Source organism: Geotrypetes seraphini, chromosome 5 (genome assembly GCF_902459505.1).
Source record: "Geotrypetes seraphini chromosome 5, aGeoSer1.1, whole genome shotgun sequence".
NCBI lineage: Eukaryota > Metazoa > Chordata > Amphibia > Gymnophiona > Dermophiidae > Geotrypetes > Geotrypetes seraphini.
This window is the reverse complement of record NC_047088.1, coordinates 267,682,131-267,700,104: the sequence shown is the minus strand read 5'-3', so window position 1 is coordinate 267,700,104 and position 17,974 is coordinate 267,682,131. Positions and strand designations below refer to the sequence as shown.

Below are 17,974 nucleotides of genomic sequence, written 5' to 3'. Positions count from 1 at the left end.
AGCTGGGCTGCTCCTTCTGTCTTCAGCGGCAGTTGTTGCAGGGATGCAGAGGCAGCGGTTCACATGCTGCACATAGTTGACCCACAAGCCTTCCCTCTGACCTCAGCGAGAAGGTTTCCAGGTCAGCTACGTGCAACGTGGAAGAGCCGCTGATCTGTCCTTCCAACAAGTGCCGCTGAAGGCAGGAAGGAGGTAACTGGGATCCCCTGCTGCCCCAAAGACTTTCATCTGACGTCAGGGGGGTAGGTAGGAAGGAGGGATCACTGCTGGTGGCTTTGGCAGAGAGGTAGTGGGCAGGAAGGAGGGATCCCCGACGGCAACTTCGGCGGAGGGAGGCGGGTGGGCAGGCAATATCCTCAGCGGCAGCCACTGATGCATACCCCCAACAAGCAGCTTGCATACCCCTAAGAATTCATACCCCACGCTGCTCCTTGTGACCCTGGGCAAGTCACTTAATCCCCTGTTGCCCCAGGTACATTAGATAGAGTGTGAGGGAAAAATGCTTGAGTACCTGAATGTAAACCACTTAGGCTACAAGTGGTATATAAATACTATAATAATTAAAATAAAAATATATACATGTGGGAAAGGGGGGGGGGGAAACATCCTTCTGCTTACTCTAGGTTCCAATGCCCCCTCCCTTGCCCCAACATTTCTATGCTCAGGGTTCGAGGTGTTGAGAGCCAGGCTTTATTTCTAAATGCTGCTGACTGACCCTGGCAGAGTGGGGAGAGATGAGGGAGGAGGAAGCAGAAGGGGATGTATTTATTTATTTATTTCTTCCATTTGTGCGTCGCACAAGCTCTAAGCGACATTACAGAGGAAGGGGTTAGAAGAGGGTAGGGAGGACTATGGAGGGCAGGAAGGAGTGGAGAGGAGAGAAGCATGGGGAATATTTACAGATAGGAGCAGCATCTATGTAAATGATATCTAAATGAATTAAAGGAATATGTACAAAGGAATAGAAGGGAGGAACCGTTAGAATTCAGTTAATAAAATAAAAAGAATCGGGTAAAAACACTGGAATATTTAGAAGGTAGAGCTGCCTCTTCTGGCATGTGTAGTTGGGGGAGTGAATCTCTTCAGAGTTAATAAGGCCCAATAAATAAATAGCAGAATGGACCCCTACACTCCCCTGGGGGAAGCAGCTCACAAGCAGAGCCCAAATGAACCTTCTCTGCCCCCTCCCAGATAGCACTCTCCACCATTTTATCCTCATCTGGAACACCCCCTCCCCAAAAAGGCCTTTTGTACCCAGTTTGCATTGCCTTAATGCAGCCCTGGTGATACAGAGAAAGGAGGCTGGAGAGGGTGCTTTTGGTTTTGACATCCCTGAACTATGTCACTGCCATGCTCTCCTTCCCTATTTTTCTGTCTCGGAGAAATCCCCCAGCTGTTGAAACAATCAGATGTTATGCCTGACTGAGGCTGAAGGAATTTGGGCCTGAGAAAAGCTGGAAACTAGGGGAGGGCAGAGAAGGGAGGAGGGGTGTTGGATGTCAGAATCTCTTCAAATAGCCCTTTAAAGTGCTCAGCTCTTTCTCACTTCACTCTAGCTCCGAGTCACTCAGCAGCTGCAACTCCTTCTCAGAACCAGAACCATGAGCCAGTCCTACTCATCCAGCCAACGGGTCTCCTCCTACAGCAGAACCTTTGGTGGAGGCTCTCCTTCTTTCTCCAGAACTTCATATGTGCCCAAAGGAGGTTCTGGAAGCTCCCGGTCTAGGGTCTACCAAGTCTCCAGGACCTCCACAGTCCCCACCCTGTCAAGTTTCAGGAGCACTAGAGTTGCCCCACTGAGAGCGTATGCTGGGGGGTATTCAGGGGAGGTGCTGGACTTCAGCCTGGCTGATGCCATGAACCAGGAATTCTTACAAACCAGGACCAATGAGAAGGTGGAGTTACAGGAGCTGAATGACAGATTTGCCAACTACATTGAGAAGGTGCGCTTCTTGGAGCAGCAGAACCAGATCCTGGTGGCTGAGGTGAACCGCTTGAAGGGCAAGGAACCCACCCGCATTGCTGAAATCTACGAAGATGAGATGAGAGAGCTGAGAAGGCAGGTGGACATACTGACTAACCAGAGGGCCCGGGTGGAAGTGGAGAGGGACAATCTGGTTGATGACCTTCAAAAGCTGAAACAGAGGTGAGGGGGTGTGGCAGATACCTGGACACACTCTGCTTATGCCCCATTTTTGTCGTGTCTTTCTGACTTATACCCTTTCCCCTTCCCTGTTTTCTCTTCTAATGTCCCTCTGCCTCACTCTTTGCTGTTGGTTTTCATTGCCCCCTCTTTCCCCTCACACACATATTCTCCCTCCTTCATGCCGTCTTCTTGTGACCTCTTTCTGCTTCTCCTTCTCTCCATCATTTCCTCTTTTCTTCTCTTGTTGTCAGCTTTTCCTGTCCAAAGTTCTGAATAAAATATATAGGCTGCTGCCATAGGAATTAGAGAGTGTAAAGTCTGCTCTGGGGCATGTTTTCAGCTCTTCCCCCTGTTGTAAGTTAGGAGATAGGAGTAGCTGAGTTGGTGACATGGACACCAAGGGTGAAAATCAATCACATGAGGGAACAGCAATGATCCCGGCTTCATAGGAGTGCTAATTCAGTGCTGCATCTCAGCTAATTACTAAGCAGTGGCTCTTATAAAATAGTGTGGCCTACTCCGGGGACAGAGTTATGAGGTGGCATATATTCTATATAATTCACTTGCACATGCATAGGGTTACCGGATTTTACTTTAGTAAAATCCAGCCCCCAGACCCGCCCAGTTCCACCCCCTGCTGCCTACCCAACGCGATTTAGAGGAAGCTTTTCAAAACCTAGACAAAGTGCCGGACCCCTGGACATGTCTTCCAAAAGGAGGATGTCTGGTAACCCTACATATACACAGAGTGCGTGCAGGTGAAAATTAGTGTATCTAAGTTGTTTTTAGAAACAGGTACCCCATGATAAGTAAACCCCCTAAACTCCCGGCCTACAGTGTTCTTGGAGAAGCAGAAATGGGCATCATGGCACAGTTACGAAAGAGTTGGTTGAGAGTGGTCAGGACCGACCTGGGTCTTTCATATTCTCAAAACTCAAGACCTCAGTTTCACAACTGATTGTTCAGGGCCTGTAATTCCAGCCTCCCCCCTTCTCCTGACTTTCATTCCTCGCAGCTGTTTTGTTAGTTCACTTTAAAGGTAATAAAAGAAGGCAACACCTTTTTAGTGGACCAATTTCATAACAGTTTTTGCCTTCAAAACCTTGTCCTTGTAGTGGTACCAGCAACGGGCCTAGCTGCTTCTGTGTCCCTTCCGCCTTCACAAAAAACGCACAAAATTCAGTGATCACTTTTGGGAAGTCTTGCTATCTACTCGTGTTATGAATGTTTGGGCACTTGTGTGGGACGACAAACAACTGAATATTTTGAAATGAAAAGGCCATCCTATGAGCTGGGGCGTGAATTTATGTGCCAAGACTGCGCCCAGCTTATAGGATAGTAATACTTACACGCATGATTGGCACCCGCTCCGGAAGCACCAGGTGTGTCTAAGGGGGTGGATGTGTGGGCAGAGTTTGAGTGTGTCGCTATACAATTAAGAACATAGAAACCTAAGAATAGCCTTCCATCAAGCCCAGTAACCCGTCCTCACGGTGGCCAATCCAGGTCCCTAGTACTTGGCCAAAATCCAAGGTACCGATCCAGGGCAAGCAGTGGCTTCCCCCATGTCTTCCTCAATAACAGACTATAGCAGCTTCTAGAATAGTGTCATGGCGCAGCCACTAACGCCAGCCATTGACCTGCATAACGTTTATTCTGTAAGAGAATTGGTGCTAAGCACAGCCTTTTAAATGAGCTGTCAGTTTCTGCCCTTGTCCCCTAAGTGACAGCCCCTGCTTCCTAGAGCTTACAATCTAGTTAAGGCAGACATTCACTTTTTATATGCCACCTACAAGCCATCAAAGCAGTGCACAGGTGGTATTTCTCTGTCCCTGGAGGACTCACCATCTGTTTCTACTTGAGGCCATAAAGGGTTAAGTGACTTATCCAAGCTAAAAGGGAGCAGCACTGGAATTTGAACTGAGCTCCGCTGGTTCGAAGTCTGCCATACTAACCATGAGGCTATTCACCCAGTTGCTCATCTGTCTGTCTGCCTTAACTAGATTGTAAGCTCTGAGGGGAGGGGGAGATGTCAAACCCAGGGACACCCCTCTCGCCTGTTTTAACTAGCTCTGCTGGCTCCCATCATCAATCCTGTCATCAGTGGTTGGTACCAATTCAGCTGCTTCTTCCATCCATTCCATTCTGCCGGGATATTTTTAGCTGAGTTCTGATGCCTGTTTTATTCCAGGACCAGCATATGGGCTCACTGACCAACTTGCTTTTTCTAGTACATGACAAGAGATCCAGCGCTTTCTTGGCTGAGAATTTGTGTACGTGTTACTGAAAGTCATACACAAAGAGGCTGATATTCAAATCATGGGAGGCAGCCTGGCTCTTTCTCGTGGTTGGCGGTGAACCTGGATATTCAATGATAGAGCCGTATCCAACCACCAGCATTGAATTTCCAGGTTAAATGCAGCCACCATAGACTTAGCCACCCAATTGATATTCATCGGCTGGCCGGCTAAGGCATAACGACCAAAGGAAGCAGAACCCACGGTGGGAGGCGTTAGAGCTGAAAGCAGTTTCGAACAGGCTTTTAAATGGGCCTTCAACAGTGCCAGAAATTAAGCCTGCCAAAGGGATTTGAGCCGCGTGTTCCAAGCATATGGCACAGCAAGGTAAAAGAATCCTATCATCCCTTCCCCCAAAGACCCATGACATATTTTGTAGCATAGAAGAGTTTGCCACCCCCCCCCCCCCCCCCACTGCTCAGGTGGTACCCTATACATCACATGTGTCAAACACAAGGCCTGTGGGGCGAATCTGGCCCACCTGGCCTTTTTATGTGGCCTGTGGCAATGCTCCCGTACTTCCCCTTCTCAGAGCCCAGCATGTCCTCCCTCCCGTGCCAGTCCAACATCGCCGTCATGCCAGAAAGTGATTCGGCAGTGTTTGTGGCTCCCCTTCCTGTCTTCCGTCTGTTGCGGTCCACCCGGGCAGAAACAGGAAGTTGCGCGTCTTTGGAGACAGACTGCAGCAGGTGAAAAGCAGGAGGAGGAGCCATGTACAACACTCCCGAATCATTGAGGCTGGCAGATTCCTCGGTTCGGCGGCGATATCGGACCGACGCTGGAGGGAAAGACACTTACATTGATTTATTGGGGACTGTCACACACATACATTTCCAATAAACAGGGTCATTCTATATGTTGGCAATATTTATCCATAAGGTGATGATATTCAGCCACTGTGCAGATAAATGTGTCCTTTGAGGGATGGCCACACAGAAAGCAGTCCTATATTTCCCTGGATTTGATCTGTATTTATCAGTCCTGCCCAAATGAAGAGGAGTGCTAAATAAGGAGCTTGAAATGACATGGATAAGTGTTTCTGTAGCAGCTGTGTCTGAACACTCACTCTTATAAAACCCTTTGAAGAGAGAACAGCTGGAGGTCTGGCCTAGAGCTTGAATGACAGGACAGACTGCACATTTCTCCCTCTGGGGCTCCTGGACACAGACTACAAACTGGAAAGGACTGGACTCGCTTTACTGCCCACCCCGGGTACTGTAGCCCAGGTCTCTCCTGTTTGACAAAGCTTGGGTGCCTCTCAGAGGCATGAGCCCTACTTGTGATTCAAGGCGGATTACATACGAATTGTCATGATAATACAGAATACATACCGTGGGTTACATATCAATTATCATGATAATATAGATACATAAGGCGGATTATATGAGAATTGTCATGATATTTGGAGATACATAGGTGGGTTACATGAGAATTGTCTTGATGTTAGGGGGTACATAAGGAGTGGTTGAGTCTTTTTGATTTGTTAAGGAGTAGATCATATTGTAGGTGGAGCTTGGGACAGATTTGGTTTTGTTATATAGGTTTTATGTATTTTTTTGAAGAGTAGGGTTTTTGTTTCTTTTTTGAAGGTTTTGTAGTTTGTGGTCGAAGACAGCAGATTGGTGAGCTGTCTGTCCAGTTTTGCTGCTCTGGTGGCCAGTAGATTGTCATACATTTTTCTTCATTTGACATTTTTGGTTGGTGGGTTCTCCTGTGTCTGGTAGAGGTGGATTGAGTTAGTAGGTTGTTCCAGTAGGATGGGCTGTCTCCGTTTATAGCTTTAAATAGTAGGCAGTGCTGTGCTAGATGTGGTGTATTTAGATTTTAGCAAAGCCTTTGACAGTGTTCCACACAGACGTCTAATAAATAAACTGAGTGCCCTGAGTGCCCAAAGTGATGGGCTGGGTCAGGAACTGGTTGAGTGGAAGACGATAGAGGGTAGTGATCAATGGAGATTGCTCTGAGGATAGGGATGTTACCAGTGGTGTTCCTTAAGGTTCTGTTCTTGGGCCTGTTCTTTTTAACATTTTTATAAACAATATTGCTACAAGGCTGTCGAGTAAGATTTGCCTCTTTGTGGATGACACCAAAATCTGCAATAAAGTAGACCCCTAGGATGGTGTGAATAACATGAAGAAAGACCTAGCGAAGCTTGAAGAATGGTCTGAAATTTGGCAGCTAAAATTTAATGCAAAGAAATGCAAGGTCATGCATTTGGGCTGCAAAAACCAAAGGGAACAGTACAGTTTAGGGGGTGAAGAACTTATGGGCATGACTTGGGTGTGATTGTATGTGATGATCTTAAGGTGGCCAAACAGATTGAAAAGATGACTGCGAAAGCTAGAAGGTTGCTAGGTTGCATAGTGAGAGGTATGGCCAATAGGAATAAGGTGTGTTTTTTGTGATAAGGCGTATGGGGACAAACTTAAAGATCTCAATCTGTATACTTTGGAAGAAAGGCGGGAAAGGGGAGATATGATAGACGTTTGAAAGGAAACTCTGCAATGCGAGGGTATTGGATAAAGTTAAGAGTAATCTGAGGAAATACTTTTTTACGGAAAGGGTGGTAGATGCGTGGAACAGTCTTCCGGAAGAGGTGATGGAAACAGAGACTGTGTCTGAATTCAAGAGGGCCTGGGATAGGCACGTGGGATCTCTCGGAGAGAGAAAGAGATAATGGTTATTGTGGATGGGCAGACTAGATGGGCCATTTGGCCTTTATCTGCTGTCATGTTTATATTTTGACAGCAGGATGTTTACAATATAAAACAAAACTGAAGGGCTGAGGCACCGAGCTTGTCTTATAAAGTGCAACCAAGTATGCTAATGGACAGTACCTTTCATTCAAAAAACACCCCCCAAAAGCTTTATAGTAAACTAGTCTTTAAGCCCGTTACATTAACGGGTGCTAGAATATGTGTGTGTGTGTGTGTGTGTCTGTATTTCTTTCTTTCTGTCTTTCTTTTTCCTCGGCTGTCCACCACCACCCCTTGTCTGCTCCCCCTGTCCATTCTCCCTTCCTTTTTCTTCCCCTGGGTCCACCACCACCCCTTATCCAGCAGGAGCCCTTCTCCCTTTGTTTTAACACCCCCCTGTCCAGAAGCACCTCTTCCCTGCTCCCCCTGTCCAGAAGTAGGCTTCTCTTGCTTTTTCAGCCCCCCCCGTCCAGCAGCACCTCTTTTCTGCTCCCCCTGTCCAGCAGTAGGCCTCCCTTCCTTTTTTTGCCCCCCCCCGTCCATCAGCACCTTTTCCCCTGTCCAGCAGTACCTCTTTTCTGTTCCCCCTGTCCAGCAGTAGGCCTCCCTTCCTTTTTCTGCCCCCCCTGTCCATCAGCACCTCTTCCCCTGTCCAGCAGTAGGCCTCCCTTCCTCTCTTTGCCCCCTCCCTTCCTTTTTTTGCCCCCCCCCCCGTCCATCAGCACCTTTTCCCCTGTCCAGCAGCACCTCTTTTCTGTTCCCCCTGTCCAGCAGTAGGCCTCCCTTCCTTTTTCTGCCCCCCCTGTCCAGCAGCACCTCTTTTTTGCTCACCCTGTCCAGAATTAGGCCTCCCTTCCTTTTTTTGCCCCCCATCCATCAGCACCTTTTCCCCTGTCCAGCAGTACCTCTTTTCTGTTCCCCCTGTTCAGAAGTAGGCCTCCCTTCCTTTTTTTGCCTCCCCCATCCATCAGCACCTTTTCCCCTGTCCAGCAGTACCTCTTTTTTGCTCCCCCTGTCCAGCAGTAGGTCTCCCTTCCTTTTTCCCCCGTCCATCAGCACTTTTCCCCTGTCCAGCAGCACCTCTTTTTTGCTCCCCCTGTCCAGCAGTAGGCCTCCCTTCTTTTTTTTGCCCCCCCCCTCGTCCATCTGCACCTCTTCCCCTGTCCAGCAGTACCTCTTTTCTGTTCCCCCTGTCCAGCAGTAGGCCTCCCTTCCTTTTTTTTGCACCCCCCGTCCATCAGCACCTCTTCCCATGTCCAGCAGCAACCCTTACCTCCTTTATTTTTTGTCTGCCCTCCACCGACATCTGCCTAAAGCCGCCGCGGCCTGCAGGCACCGACAGCCTCTGTGGCCTGCTCCCTCTCCCTTCTCGCCATCGCTTGCCCCCCTCCCCAGGAATCTTCGTTTCCGGCTTTGGCAGCCTCCTGTCTGCGGGCCGCCCGCCCGTCTGTGTTTCAATTCAAAGCCGCCGCCGCAGTTCCTTTCTCGATCCCCGTCTGGTGCGGTTCGAGAAAGGAGCCACGGCGGGCAGGTGAGGAGGGTGAGAAGATGCTTTTCCGGTGCGCCTGTGCCCCCCCTCCCCCTCAAAATCAGCGGCAGCAGTGAGGCGGCAATCTGGCGGTGAGGGGGGAGTTGCTCCATGTTCTGGCCTGCCTCCGTGTTCGAAAATCGAATTCAGCACGGAGGCACACCTCACGGAGCCAAGAATCACAAAACTCTAAGTGCACATGCGCGCTTAGAGTTTTATTATATAGGATTATATAGAGAGTCAGCTTTACTCTGACAGCTCAAAGCAGTCAAGCTTGAGGAAAGGGCTTCTCACTTTAACTGGGAATAGCTCCAGATGAATTCCATTCAGGTATAGCAGAGGTTTCTCTATTCCTGAAGAACTTACTATCTCATTTTGCACCTGAGGCATCAGAGGGTTAAGTGGCTTGCCCAAGATCACCAGGAGTTGCAGTGGGATTTGAACCTCTATCTGCTGTTTTATCAGTTAAGTTACTCCTCCATTCAACAAAGAGAATTTAAATGGAAGCAGAAATCCTTAGTGTACCTGAAAGCATGGCCCATACACTGGACCGCTATAGTAGCTCTCAGGCACTCAGGGCTGAAGTTGGCTCTCGTAGAGCAACTGAAAGAGTCTGGCCAGTCTAACAGCTAAAGTCCTCTACCATAGCTACACCACATCTCACACTGATGGAATAACCTGCACCTCTCTGTACAGCCCCCTCCCTTATATACCCTGTGTATCTATCACCCAAGTAAACAGCCCCTCCCTCAAATTCCCTGAGCATCTATCACCCCTATATATAGCCCTTCCCTCCTACATCCTCTGCATCCTATTACCTCTAAATACAGCCCCCTCCCCACACCTTCTGCATCCTGTGTCTGTCACCTCTAAATACAGCCCCTCCCTCACATTCCCTGAGCATCTATCACCCCTATATACAGCTCTCTCTCCTAAATCCTCTGCATCCTATTACCTCTACATACAGCCCCATCCTCACACACCCTTTGCATTTATCACCTCTTACAGCCCCTCATTCACACACCCTGTGCATCTACCACCCCTATATACAGCCCTCCCTCCTACCTCCTCTGCATCCTATTACTTCTAAATACAGCCCCCTCCCCACACCTGCATCCTGTGTGTCTGTCACCTCTAAATACAGCTCCATCCTCACACACCCTTTGCATCTATCACCCCGGTATACAGCACTTCCCTCCTACATCCTCTGCATCCTATTACCTCTAAATACAGCCCCTCCCTCACATTCCCTGATGCATGAAGAAGGGGCAGAATATCCTTCATGCATCTCGCATCACTGCTGTGGACAGCACTTTTGCCAAAGCAGTTTTCTTTGTTCCGATATCTGAAAACTTGGAAGCCCCCATTTGCTTCCTGCCCCTATAAGGGCATCCAGATGCATATAATGTGTCCTGAGACAGGGGCTCTGAGCATTGCCGGGCAGTGATATCATACAGAGCGGCGTGTGTGGCTGGTGATGATCATGACTTGACTATAATAGGAATAGAGGAAGAGACCTCCCTCATACAAAGAGACAGAAGCCTGGTCTGGCATACAGATGAAACAAGAGCAAAGATTACTTCTTCACTTTTACATTCTTTGACTCTGCATGGTATGAGTTGATTTTATGATTTGCTTGCACTAGCCATTCTTTCTCTGTGCTGTGCGATGACTCCATCTGGCAACAGGTCATTCATACTGGCTGTGGTTCTGCTTCACTTTCAGCTGCCAACACTGTCGGTCCTGCCTGCCAGTCTGCAGCCTTATCAAGCCTTTCCTAAGAGACCTCCATAGTCACTACCCAGCATTCAGCTTTCTTAAATCCTTCTTTGTTTGCAAAACATCAAACCTTCCCTGCATTATGCTCATTAAAGCAAAAATCCTCAGGTCCCAGTGCTCAAAAGCTTTTCGTGGCAGAAAGACTCAAAAGGATTCTCCATGGCTGCTACCAATTCTTGGAACAACCACCGAGAATCCGATGCAACTGCATTACAAGGAGCTCATTAGTATTTAAATGAGTTCTTCTTGTGATGAACAAAAGGGAACTCCCCCCTTTTATGGGGCAACAAATTCCGCTGTCCTCCATGAGTTGTGTGAGGTACAGCTGTGCCTATTTTTTTTAACCCAGCAGCCCATGCTCTCCCTGGAAGCCCCAATCTCCTGAGCCACTCAGCGTTCTGGGATTCCCCTGTCGCTCAAATGATCATGACTCCGGCGCCATGATCGAGCCAGAAGGAGGGAGAGCAGCAGCGGCGGCAGGAGTGAAAAGGAGCTGTGCCTAATGACGTGCTACTCGAAAGGGTCCAGAGAAGAGCGACTAAAATGGTTAAAAGGCAGGAGGAGTTGCCATACAGCGAGAGGCTAGAGAAACTGGGCTTCTTCTCCCTTGCAAAGAGGAGACTGAGAGGGGACGTGATCGAAACATTCACGGTACTGAAGGGAATAGACTTAGTAGATAAAGACAGCTGAAAAGGGATAGATTCCGTACAAACATAAGGAAGTTCTTCTTCACCCAGAGAGTGGTGGAAAACTGGAACACGCTTCCGGAGTGTGTCGTAGGGGAAAACACCCTCCAGGGATTCAAGACGAAGTAAGACTAGTTCCTGCTGAACCAGAACGTACGCAGGTAAGGCTAGACTCAGTCAGGGCACTGGTCAGTGACCTATGTGCTGCCGCATGAGTGGACTGTTGGTCTGACCCAGCAGCGGCAATTCTTATGCTCTTCTGAGCAGGCACCAGGCACAGTTCCTCCCCCTTTTATCGGGGCTGCACTGCACAAATAGCGTGCATAGAATTTGCCTGCTATTGTGCTGTGCATCACCCAAGAGAGAAAAATCGCTCTGCTTTGTGCATCAGGGCCTTAGTCTCCCCACTCTCTTCCCCAATTAGCTTCCTTCCGACTCTCCACCTGACTTTTTAAATGTACTTCCTCCCCTCTTTCTTCATTTCGTTCTTTCATGCTCATTTCTCTCATGGATGCAGTTTGGATAAATCTCTTCTCTTTCAGGCTCCAAGAGGAGATCCAGTTGAAGGAAGATGCTGAGAATAATCTCTCTGCCTTCAGAGCGGTCAGTATCTCTGCCCATCATTCCTCTCAATTCCACTGACAAGATGTATCTAGAGCTCAGGAAAAGTCCCAAAAACAAGATAAATCATGTCAAATAACAGCAGAATAATTTTGTAGTAGCAATGTGTCAGAAATCATAGCACTTAGATTTGGACACAGAATATTTGGGAAATTTTGGAAGGAAAAATGACAAAAGACATTCATGATGCCAGAGAGAAGGGCAGGGATTCTACCTGTGTAGGAGATTTAAATCACATTTCACTTTTGGGGGCATAAGGGAAACTTTCTGGGTAGAAGCTTAGAGAAGAGGAAGATTCATATAGTGACCAGTCTGAACCAATCTTTCATGCTCTTATTTCATCCCCAGGATGTAGATGCTGCCACCCTGGCCCGTATTGACCTAGAGAGGCGAATTGAATCTCTGCAGGAAGAGATTGCTTTTCTAAAGAAGATCCATGAGGAGGTACATCAGTGCTGTATTTCATGCCATCCAAAGCAATGACCGGACAGAGCCAGCAGAGTAATCACTGTAATTAAACTCTGGAATTCGTTGCCAGAGAATGTGGTAAAATCAGTTAGCATACCAGGGTTTAAAAAAGGTTTGGATAATTTCCTTAAAGAAAAGTCTATAAGCCATTATTAAGATGGGTGTGGGAAAATCTACTGTTTATTTCTAGGATAAATAGCATAAAATAAGTTTACCTTGTGGGATCTAGCTAGGTACTTATGACCTGAGTTGGCCACTGTTGGAAACAGGATACTGGGCTTGATGGAACTTTGGTCTGTTCCAGTATAGCAGCTCTTATGTTCTAAGAAACTGGAGAAAATATTTCTAAATTCAACGTGTAATTAAACTCTGGAATTCATTACCAGAAAATGTGCTAAATGCAGTTAGCTTAGCAGGATTTATAAAAGGTTTGGATAATTTCCTATAAAAAAATTCCATAAGCCGTAATTAAGATGGACTTGTGAAAATCCATTACCTATTCCTGTTTTACTCTTGTTTTATTGCCAGGTACTTATAACCTGGAAACAGAATACTGGACTTGATGGACCTTTGGTCTGTCCCACTATGGCAGTGCTTTTCTTCTTAAGAACATAAGAAGTTGCCTCCGCTGGGGCAGACCAGAGGTCCATCACGCCCAGCAGTCTGCTCCCGCGGCAGCCCATCAGGTCCATGACCTGTAAGCTGATCCTTGTCTAAAACCCTTTATTCCCCTTTATGCTTCTATCTATATCCTTTCATAATCCTATCTCTACCTCTATCTGTATCCCTCAATCTCCATATCCTTCAGGAATTTATCCAATCCTTCTTTATAACCCGGTAGTGTACTCTGTCCTCTCACAACCTCCAGAAGCGCATTCCAGGTGCCCACCATTCTCTGAGTGAAAAAGAACTTCTTAGCATTGGTTCTAAACCTGTCCCCTTTCAATTTCTTCGAGTGCCCCCTTGTTCTTGTGGTTCCCAATAGGCTGAAGAATCTGTCCCTCTCTACCTTCTCTATGCCTTTCATGATCTTGAAAGTCTCTATCATGTCTCCTCTGAGTCTCCGCTTTTCCAGGGAGAAGAGCCCCAGCCTTTCTAACCTGTCTGCATATGAAAGGTTTCCCATACCTTTTATCATTTTCGTCACTCTTCTCTGAACCCTCTCAAGTATCGCCATGTCCTTCTTAAGGTACGGTGACCAATATTGGACACAGTACTCCAGATGCGGGTGCACCATCGCACGATACAGCGGCATGATGACTTCCTTCGTCCTGGTTGTAATACCCTTCTTAATAATACCCAACATTCTTATGTATCCTCTTACTGTACCAAAGACTCTACCAGCCAGGGACTAAACCCAAGCAATCTGTAATTGTCTTAGGGATTATACAAGCTAGGGATAGATGTCAAGCTTCTTCTTAATATCTTATAGAAACATTATGGCAGATAAAGCCAAATGGCCCATCCCCATGTAGTCTGCCCTTCTGCAGCATCCACTATCTTCACCTCTCCCTATGAAACCCCACATACCTGTCCCATGCTTTCTTGAATTCAGAAACAGTCCATCCTCTCTATGGAGAGACTATTCCACCTTTTCTGTAAAAATGTATTTCCTTATATTTCTCCTGAGCCTATAACTCTTAACTTCATCCCTCTCACTCTGGTGGTGTTTCCTTTCATTTGACAGAGACTCGCCTCATGCATATTTATGCCACATAGGTATTTATATGTCTCTATCATATCTCCCCTCTCCCGCCTTTCCTCCAAAGTATACAGATTGAGATCTTTAAGTCTGTCCCCATACGCCTTATCACGAAGACCACACACCATTTTAGTAGCCTTCCTCTGGACCGACTCCATCCTTTTTATATCTTTCTGAAGGTGCAGCCTCCAGAATTGTACACAATACAAATGCATCAATACCTCCTTTTCCTACTGGCCATACCTCTCCCTATGCAACCTAGCATCCTTCTAGCTTTCGCCGTCACCTTTTCAACCTGTTTGGCCACTTTTAGATCATCACATAGAATCACACCCAAGTCCTGCTCTTCTGTCATGCACAAAAGTTCTTCATCCCCTAAACTACCGGTCCTTTGGGTTTTTGCAGCCCAAATACATGACTGCAAATTTTTGGCATTAAATCTTAGCTGCCACATTTCAGTCCATTCTTCAAGTTTCACTAGGTCCTTCCACATGTTATCCACCTCATCACGAGTATCTAGTCTAATGTAGTTTTTGTTATCATCCACAAAGAGACAAATCTTACCAGATAGCCCTTCAGCAATATCACTTACAAAAATGTTAAAAAGAATAGGCCAAAGAGCCAAACCTTGAGATACACCACTGGTAATATCCCTTTCCTCTACCACTACCACTATCCTCTGTTGCCTTCCATTCAACCAGTTCATGACCTGGTCCGTCACATAAGGGCCCATCCTGTGGACACTTAATTAATTTATTAGACGTCTGTGTAGAACAGTGAAAGGCTTTGCTAAAATCTAAATACTCCACATCTAATGTACTCCCTCTATTCAATTATCTGGTCACACAATCAAAGAAATTGGTCAGATTTGTCTGACAAGCCCTGCCTCTTCTGAATCCATGTTGCCACTGTATCCCAGAAACATCACTATTCTCTTTTAAAAGCATTTCCATTAGACTTTCCTGAGTTGCAATCTAAAATACCAATCTAGACTAAAACATTTTTTATAGAAAAACCCTAAAAGAGACTCTAAAGGCTACATTCTTTGCTAAGCTGACTTTGCTGAACTAAAAAACTAAAAGAGAAAGACAATGAACTGACCTACTGAACCTCAAATCTACCTTTCCTGAAGTCTGGATGCTCCTTAGCAGTCAGGGGAGAGTTTAGAGAACATAAGAACATAAGCATCGCCTCTGCCGAGTCAGACCACAGGTCCATCGCGCCCAGCAGTCCGCTCTCGCGGCGGCCCCCCAGATCAGTGACCTGCAAATGATCCTCTTCTGAAGACATTTTGTCCTGTATAGTACCCCCTCTATCTATATCCCTCAATCCCCTTTTCCTTCAGGAACCTGTCCAACCCCTTCTTGAAACCCGAAATCGTACTCTGCTCCACCACTCTGCTCCTCTTACATAAGAAACCACATATAGAACATACCATACAGTGTCTTATATCTCACAATTCTCTGCAAGGAATCTAAGTGGTTTAGAATAAGAATTGAATCTAGTTCTTTAAGCTACATTTTTAAGTCAGATCTTGAGGTGAAAGATAGGAGGCTGGCTATAGAGGGAAGAGGTATGTCTTTAGTTTCTTCTGGAAGTCCTAGGGATGTTGGTAGAAATCCCTCATTTCTTAAAAACCTAACATAAAATCAACCCATCTTTGAGCTTGTTCACTTGCAGAATAATTGGATTTCGACAAAGCTCTAAACAAGATCAAATCATTGTTCCCATAGGAAATCCGAGACCTACAGTCTCAGCTGCAGGAGCAGCAGATTCAAGTGGAAATGGATGTATCCAAACCAGATCTGACAGCTGCCCTGCGAGATATTCGCGCTCAGTATGAGACTATCGCGGCTAAGAACATCACCGAGGCGGAGGAGTGGTATAAATCCAAGGTACATTCCAGGAGAATAATCCCAGTAGCCACCTCAACTGCTTCTTGGAATATGTGTGTTTATGGTGATCTGACTGACACTTTCACATCCGCCTTCCCCACAGGTATCAGACCTTACACAAGCCGCAAACAAAAATAACGATGCCCTACGCCAGTCCAAGCAGGAGCTTATGGAATACCGCCACCAGATTCAGTCATATACTTGTGAGATTGACGCCTTGAAGGGAACAGTAAGTGGCGGGGGTGGGGAGCGGGTGGAGGGTGGAGGGAGCACAACAAATGTCACTGCCCTTAAACAGAAGGGCACTAAAAGTGATGCAGTTTTTAAACAGAGGGGCATAATGAGTGACACCATCCTAACAGAGGCACCATAAGGGATACAGGGAATGCACCATCCTTAAACATTATATGCAACTCTGGAGCTACCACTCATCCCTGTCCTAGCCTCCCTCAACTGTCCCAGCACCGGGTATTTTGTGCTGATGTTGGCAATATCCTCCACCAGTAGGGGGTGGTGCTTGTGTGAATATTGTGTTTTCAGTTTCTAGGGACAGGCTGGTTTCCTGGAGTTCTGCAGAGCTTGCCTGTCCCTCACTATTGAAAATGTGATAGTGAAACGGCACCCCCCCTGGCAGGACTATAGATAGAGGGAACAGTGGATGTATGGATGCAGGTGAATCATGAATTCTCAGTTCAACCGAACCACTAGATACGGGAATGTTTTTACTCCATGTGCTTGATTTTATCATAAATAACAATTTATATCAAGGAGATATGGAGGATATATGATGTAATTTGGTAGAGAAACCTTGTATGCCAGTCCATTCATCCAGTTTCCTTCTCTTCTATCAGAATGACTCCCTGATGCGCCAGATGAGGGAGCTGGAGGAGCGCTTTGCTGGAGAAGCCAATGGTTACCAGGACACCATCACTCGTTTGGAGGATGAGATTAGGAACCTGAAGGATGAGATGGCCAGGCATCTCCGCGAGTACCAGGACCTTCTCAATGTCAAGATGGCCCTAGATGTGGAGATTGCTACATACCGTAAACTGCTGGAGGGAGAGGAAAGCAGGTGAGACAGCAAATGCTCACATCTCCAACTCGTAATAGAACATCTCCAATGCCAACAACTGAGCTGTCATAAAGGATTCAGGACCTTTCCTGACAGCATCAAGTGATGGCTACTAGATGGGCACTTTGTTGCTAAAGAATAGTTTACTCATAATGCTTCCTTCTTGTGAAGAGTCTCTACACCTCATGATGCTCTGGAAGTGGATATTAGCTGTAGCTGACATCTCTTCAGCGCAGATTCTCACTCCAGTCCTCGAGACCCACCCAGCTAGTCAGGTTTTCAGGATACCCCACAATAAATATATATGAGATAAATGTCCGTGCACTGTCTCCATTGTATACAGATCTATCTTGTGCTTCAGAGTATCCTATGATGTCCCAGTGTTCTCTGGACAGGACAGAGGTTGATGAGTTTAGTGCAGAGGCTCTTAATCCAGTCCTCGAGAAACATTCAGCCAGTCAGATTTTCAGTATACCCATGATCAATATGCATAAGATACACTTCCACTGTATACAAATCTCTCTCATGCATATTTACTGCAGGTTCCTTGAAAACCTTACTGGCTAGGTTTATCCTAAGGTTGGGGATGAGAACCCCTGGTTTAGTGAAAATCCACAAAGGCATCAGCGATGCTAAGGAAAAACTGATTATACTTCTCTTGTGATGAGACAGTGATAATATGATGGACTAACCCAAAGGATCAGATGGAGGCCGAGAATGGCGAGTCCGAGGCTCTACAAGTGTATCAAGAGGAAAATCGAGTTTACAAAGCCCAGCAAGAGAGAGTTAAGATCCTGAATGCTGTCTGCAGGGTTCTTTCTTTCTCTGTTCTCCATCCACTATCTCCAGATGCCAGCAGAGAGACTTATATGCTTCTCTCTTCTGTGACTGTATACAAGATCTTCTTTTTGAAGTCTGTGATTGAGGCATGTCTTATCAATTAACAGAAGAAAGAAGGAGAGAAAGGGATAGTGGATGGCATAATTGGCCATATGGTCTTTATCTGCCTTCATTTTTCTATGTTAACAGTAGGCTCTTTTTAAATGCATCCTTTCACCAGAAGTTTCTGGTCTCTAAGTCCCCA

General features: G+C 46.6%; 1 protein-coding gene across 1 annotated transcript in view; it reads left to right on the top strand.

Moving 5' to 3' along the window:
• Nucleotides 1-1,534: 1,534 nt before the first annotated feature.
• The window catches only part of DES (desmin), a 34,829-nt gene continuing 18,389 nt past the window's right edge, over nt 1,535-17,974 (top strand). Inside the window, exons 1-6 of the mRNA XM_033945570.1 lie at nt 1,535-2,146; nt 11,675-11,735; nt 12,102-12,197; nt 15,657-15,818; nt 15,922-16,047; nt 16,670-16,890. Of these exons, the coding sequence (XP_033801461.1) occupies nt 1,602-2,146; nt 11,675-11,735; nt 12,102-12,197; nt 15,657-15,818; nt 15,922-16,047; nt 16,670-16,890 (1,211 nt within the window). The 5' untranslated portion in view covers nt 1,535-1,601. The remainder of the gene's footprint in view (nt 2,147-11,674; nt 11,736-12,101; nt 12,198-15,656; nt 15,819-15,921; nt 16,048-16,669; nt 16,891-17,974) is intronic.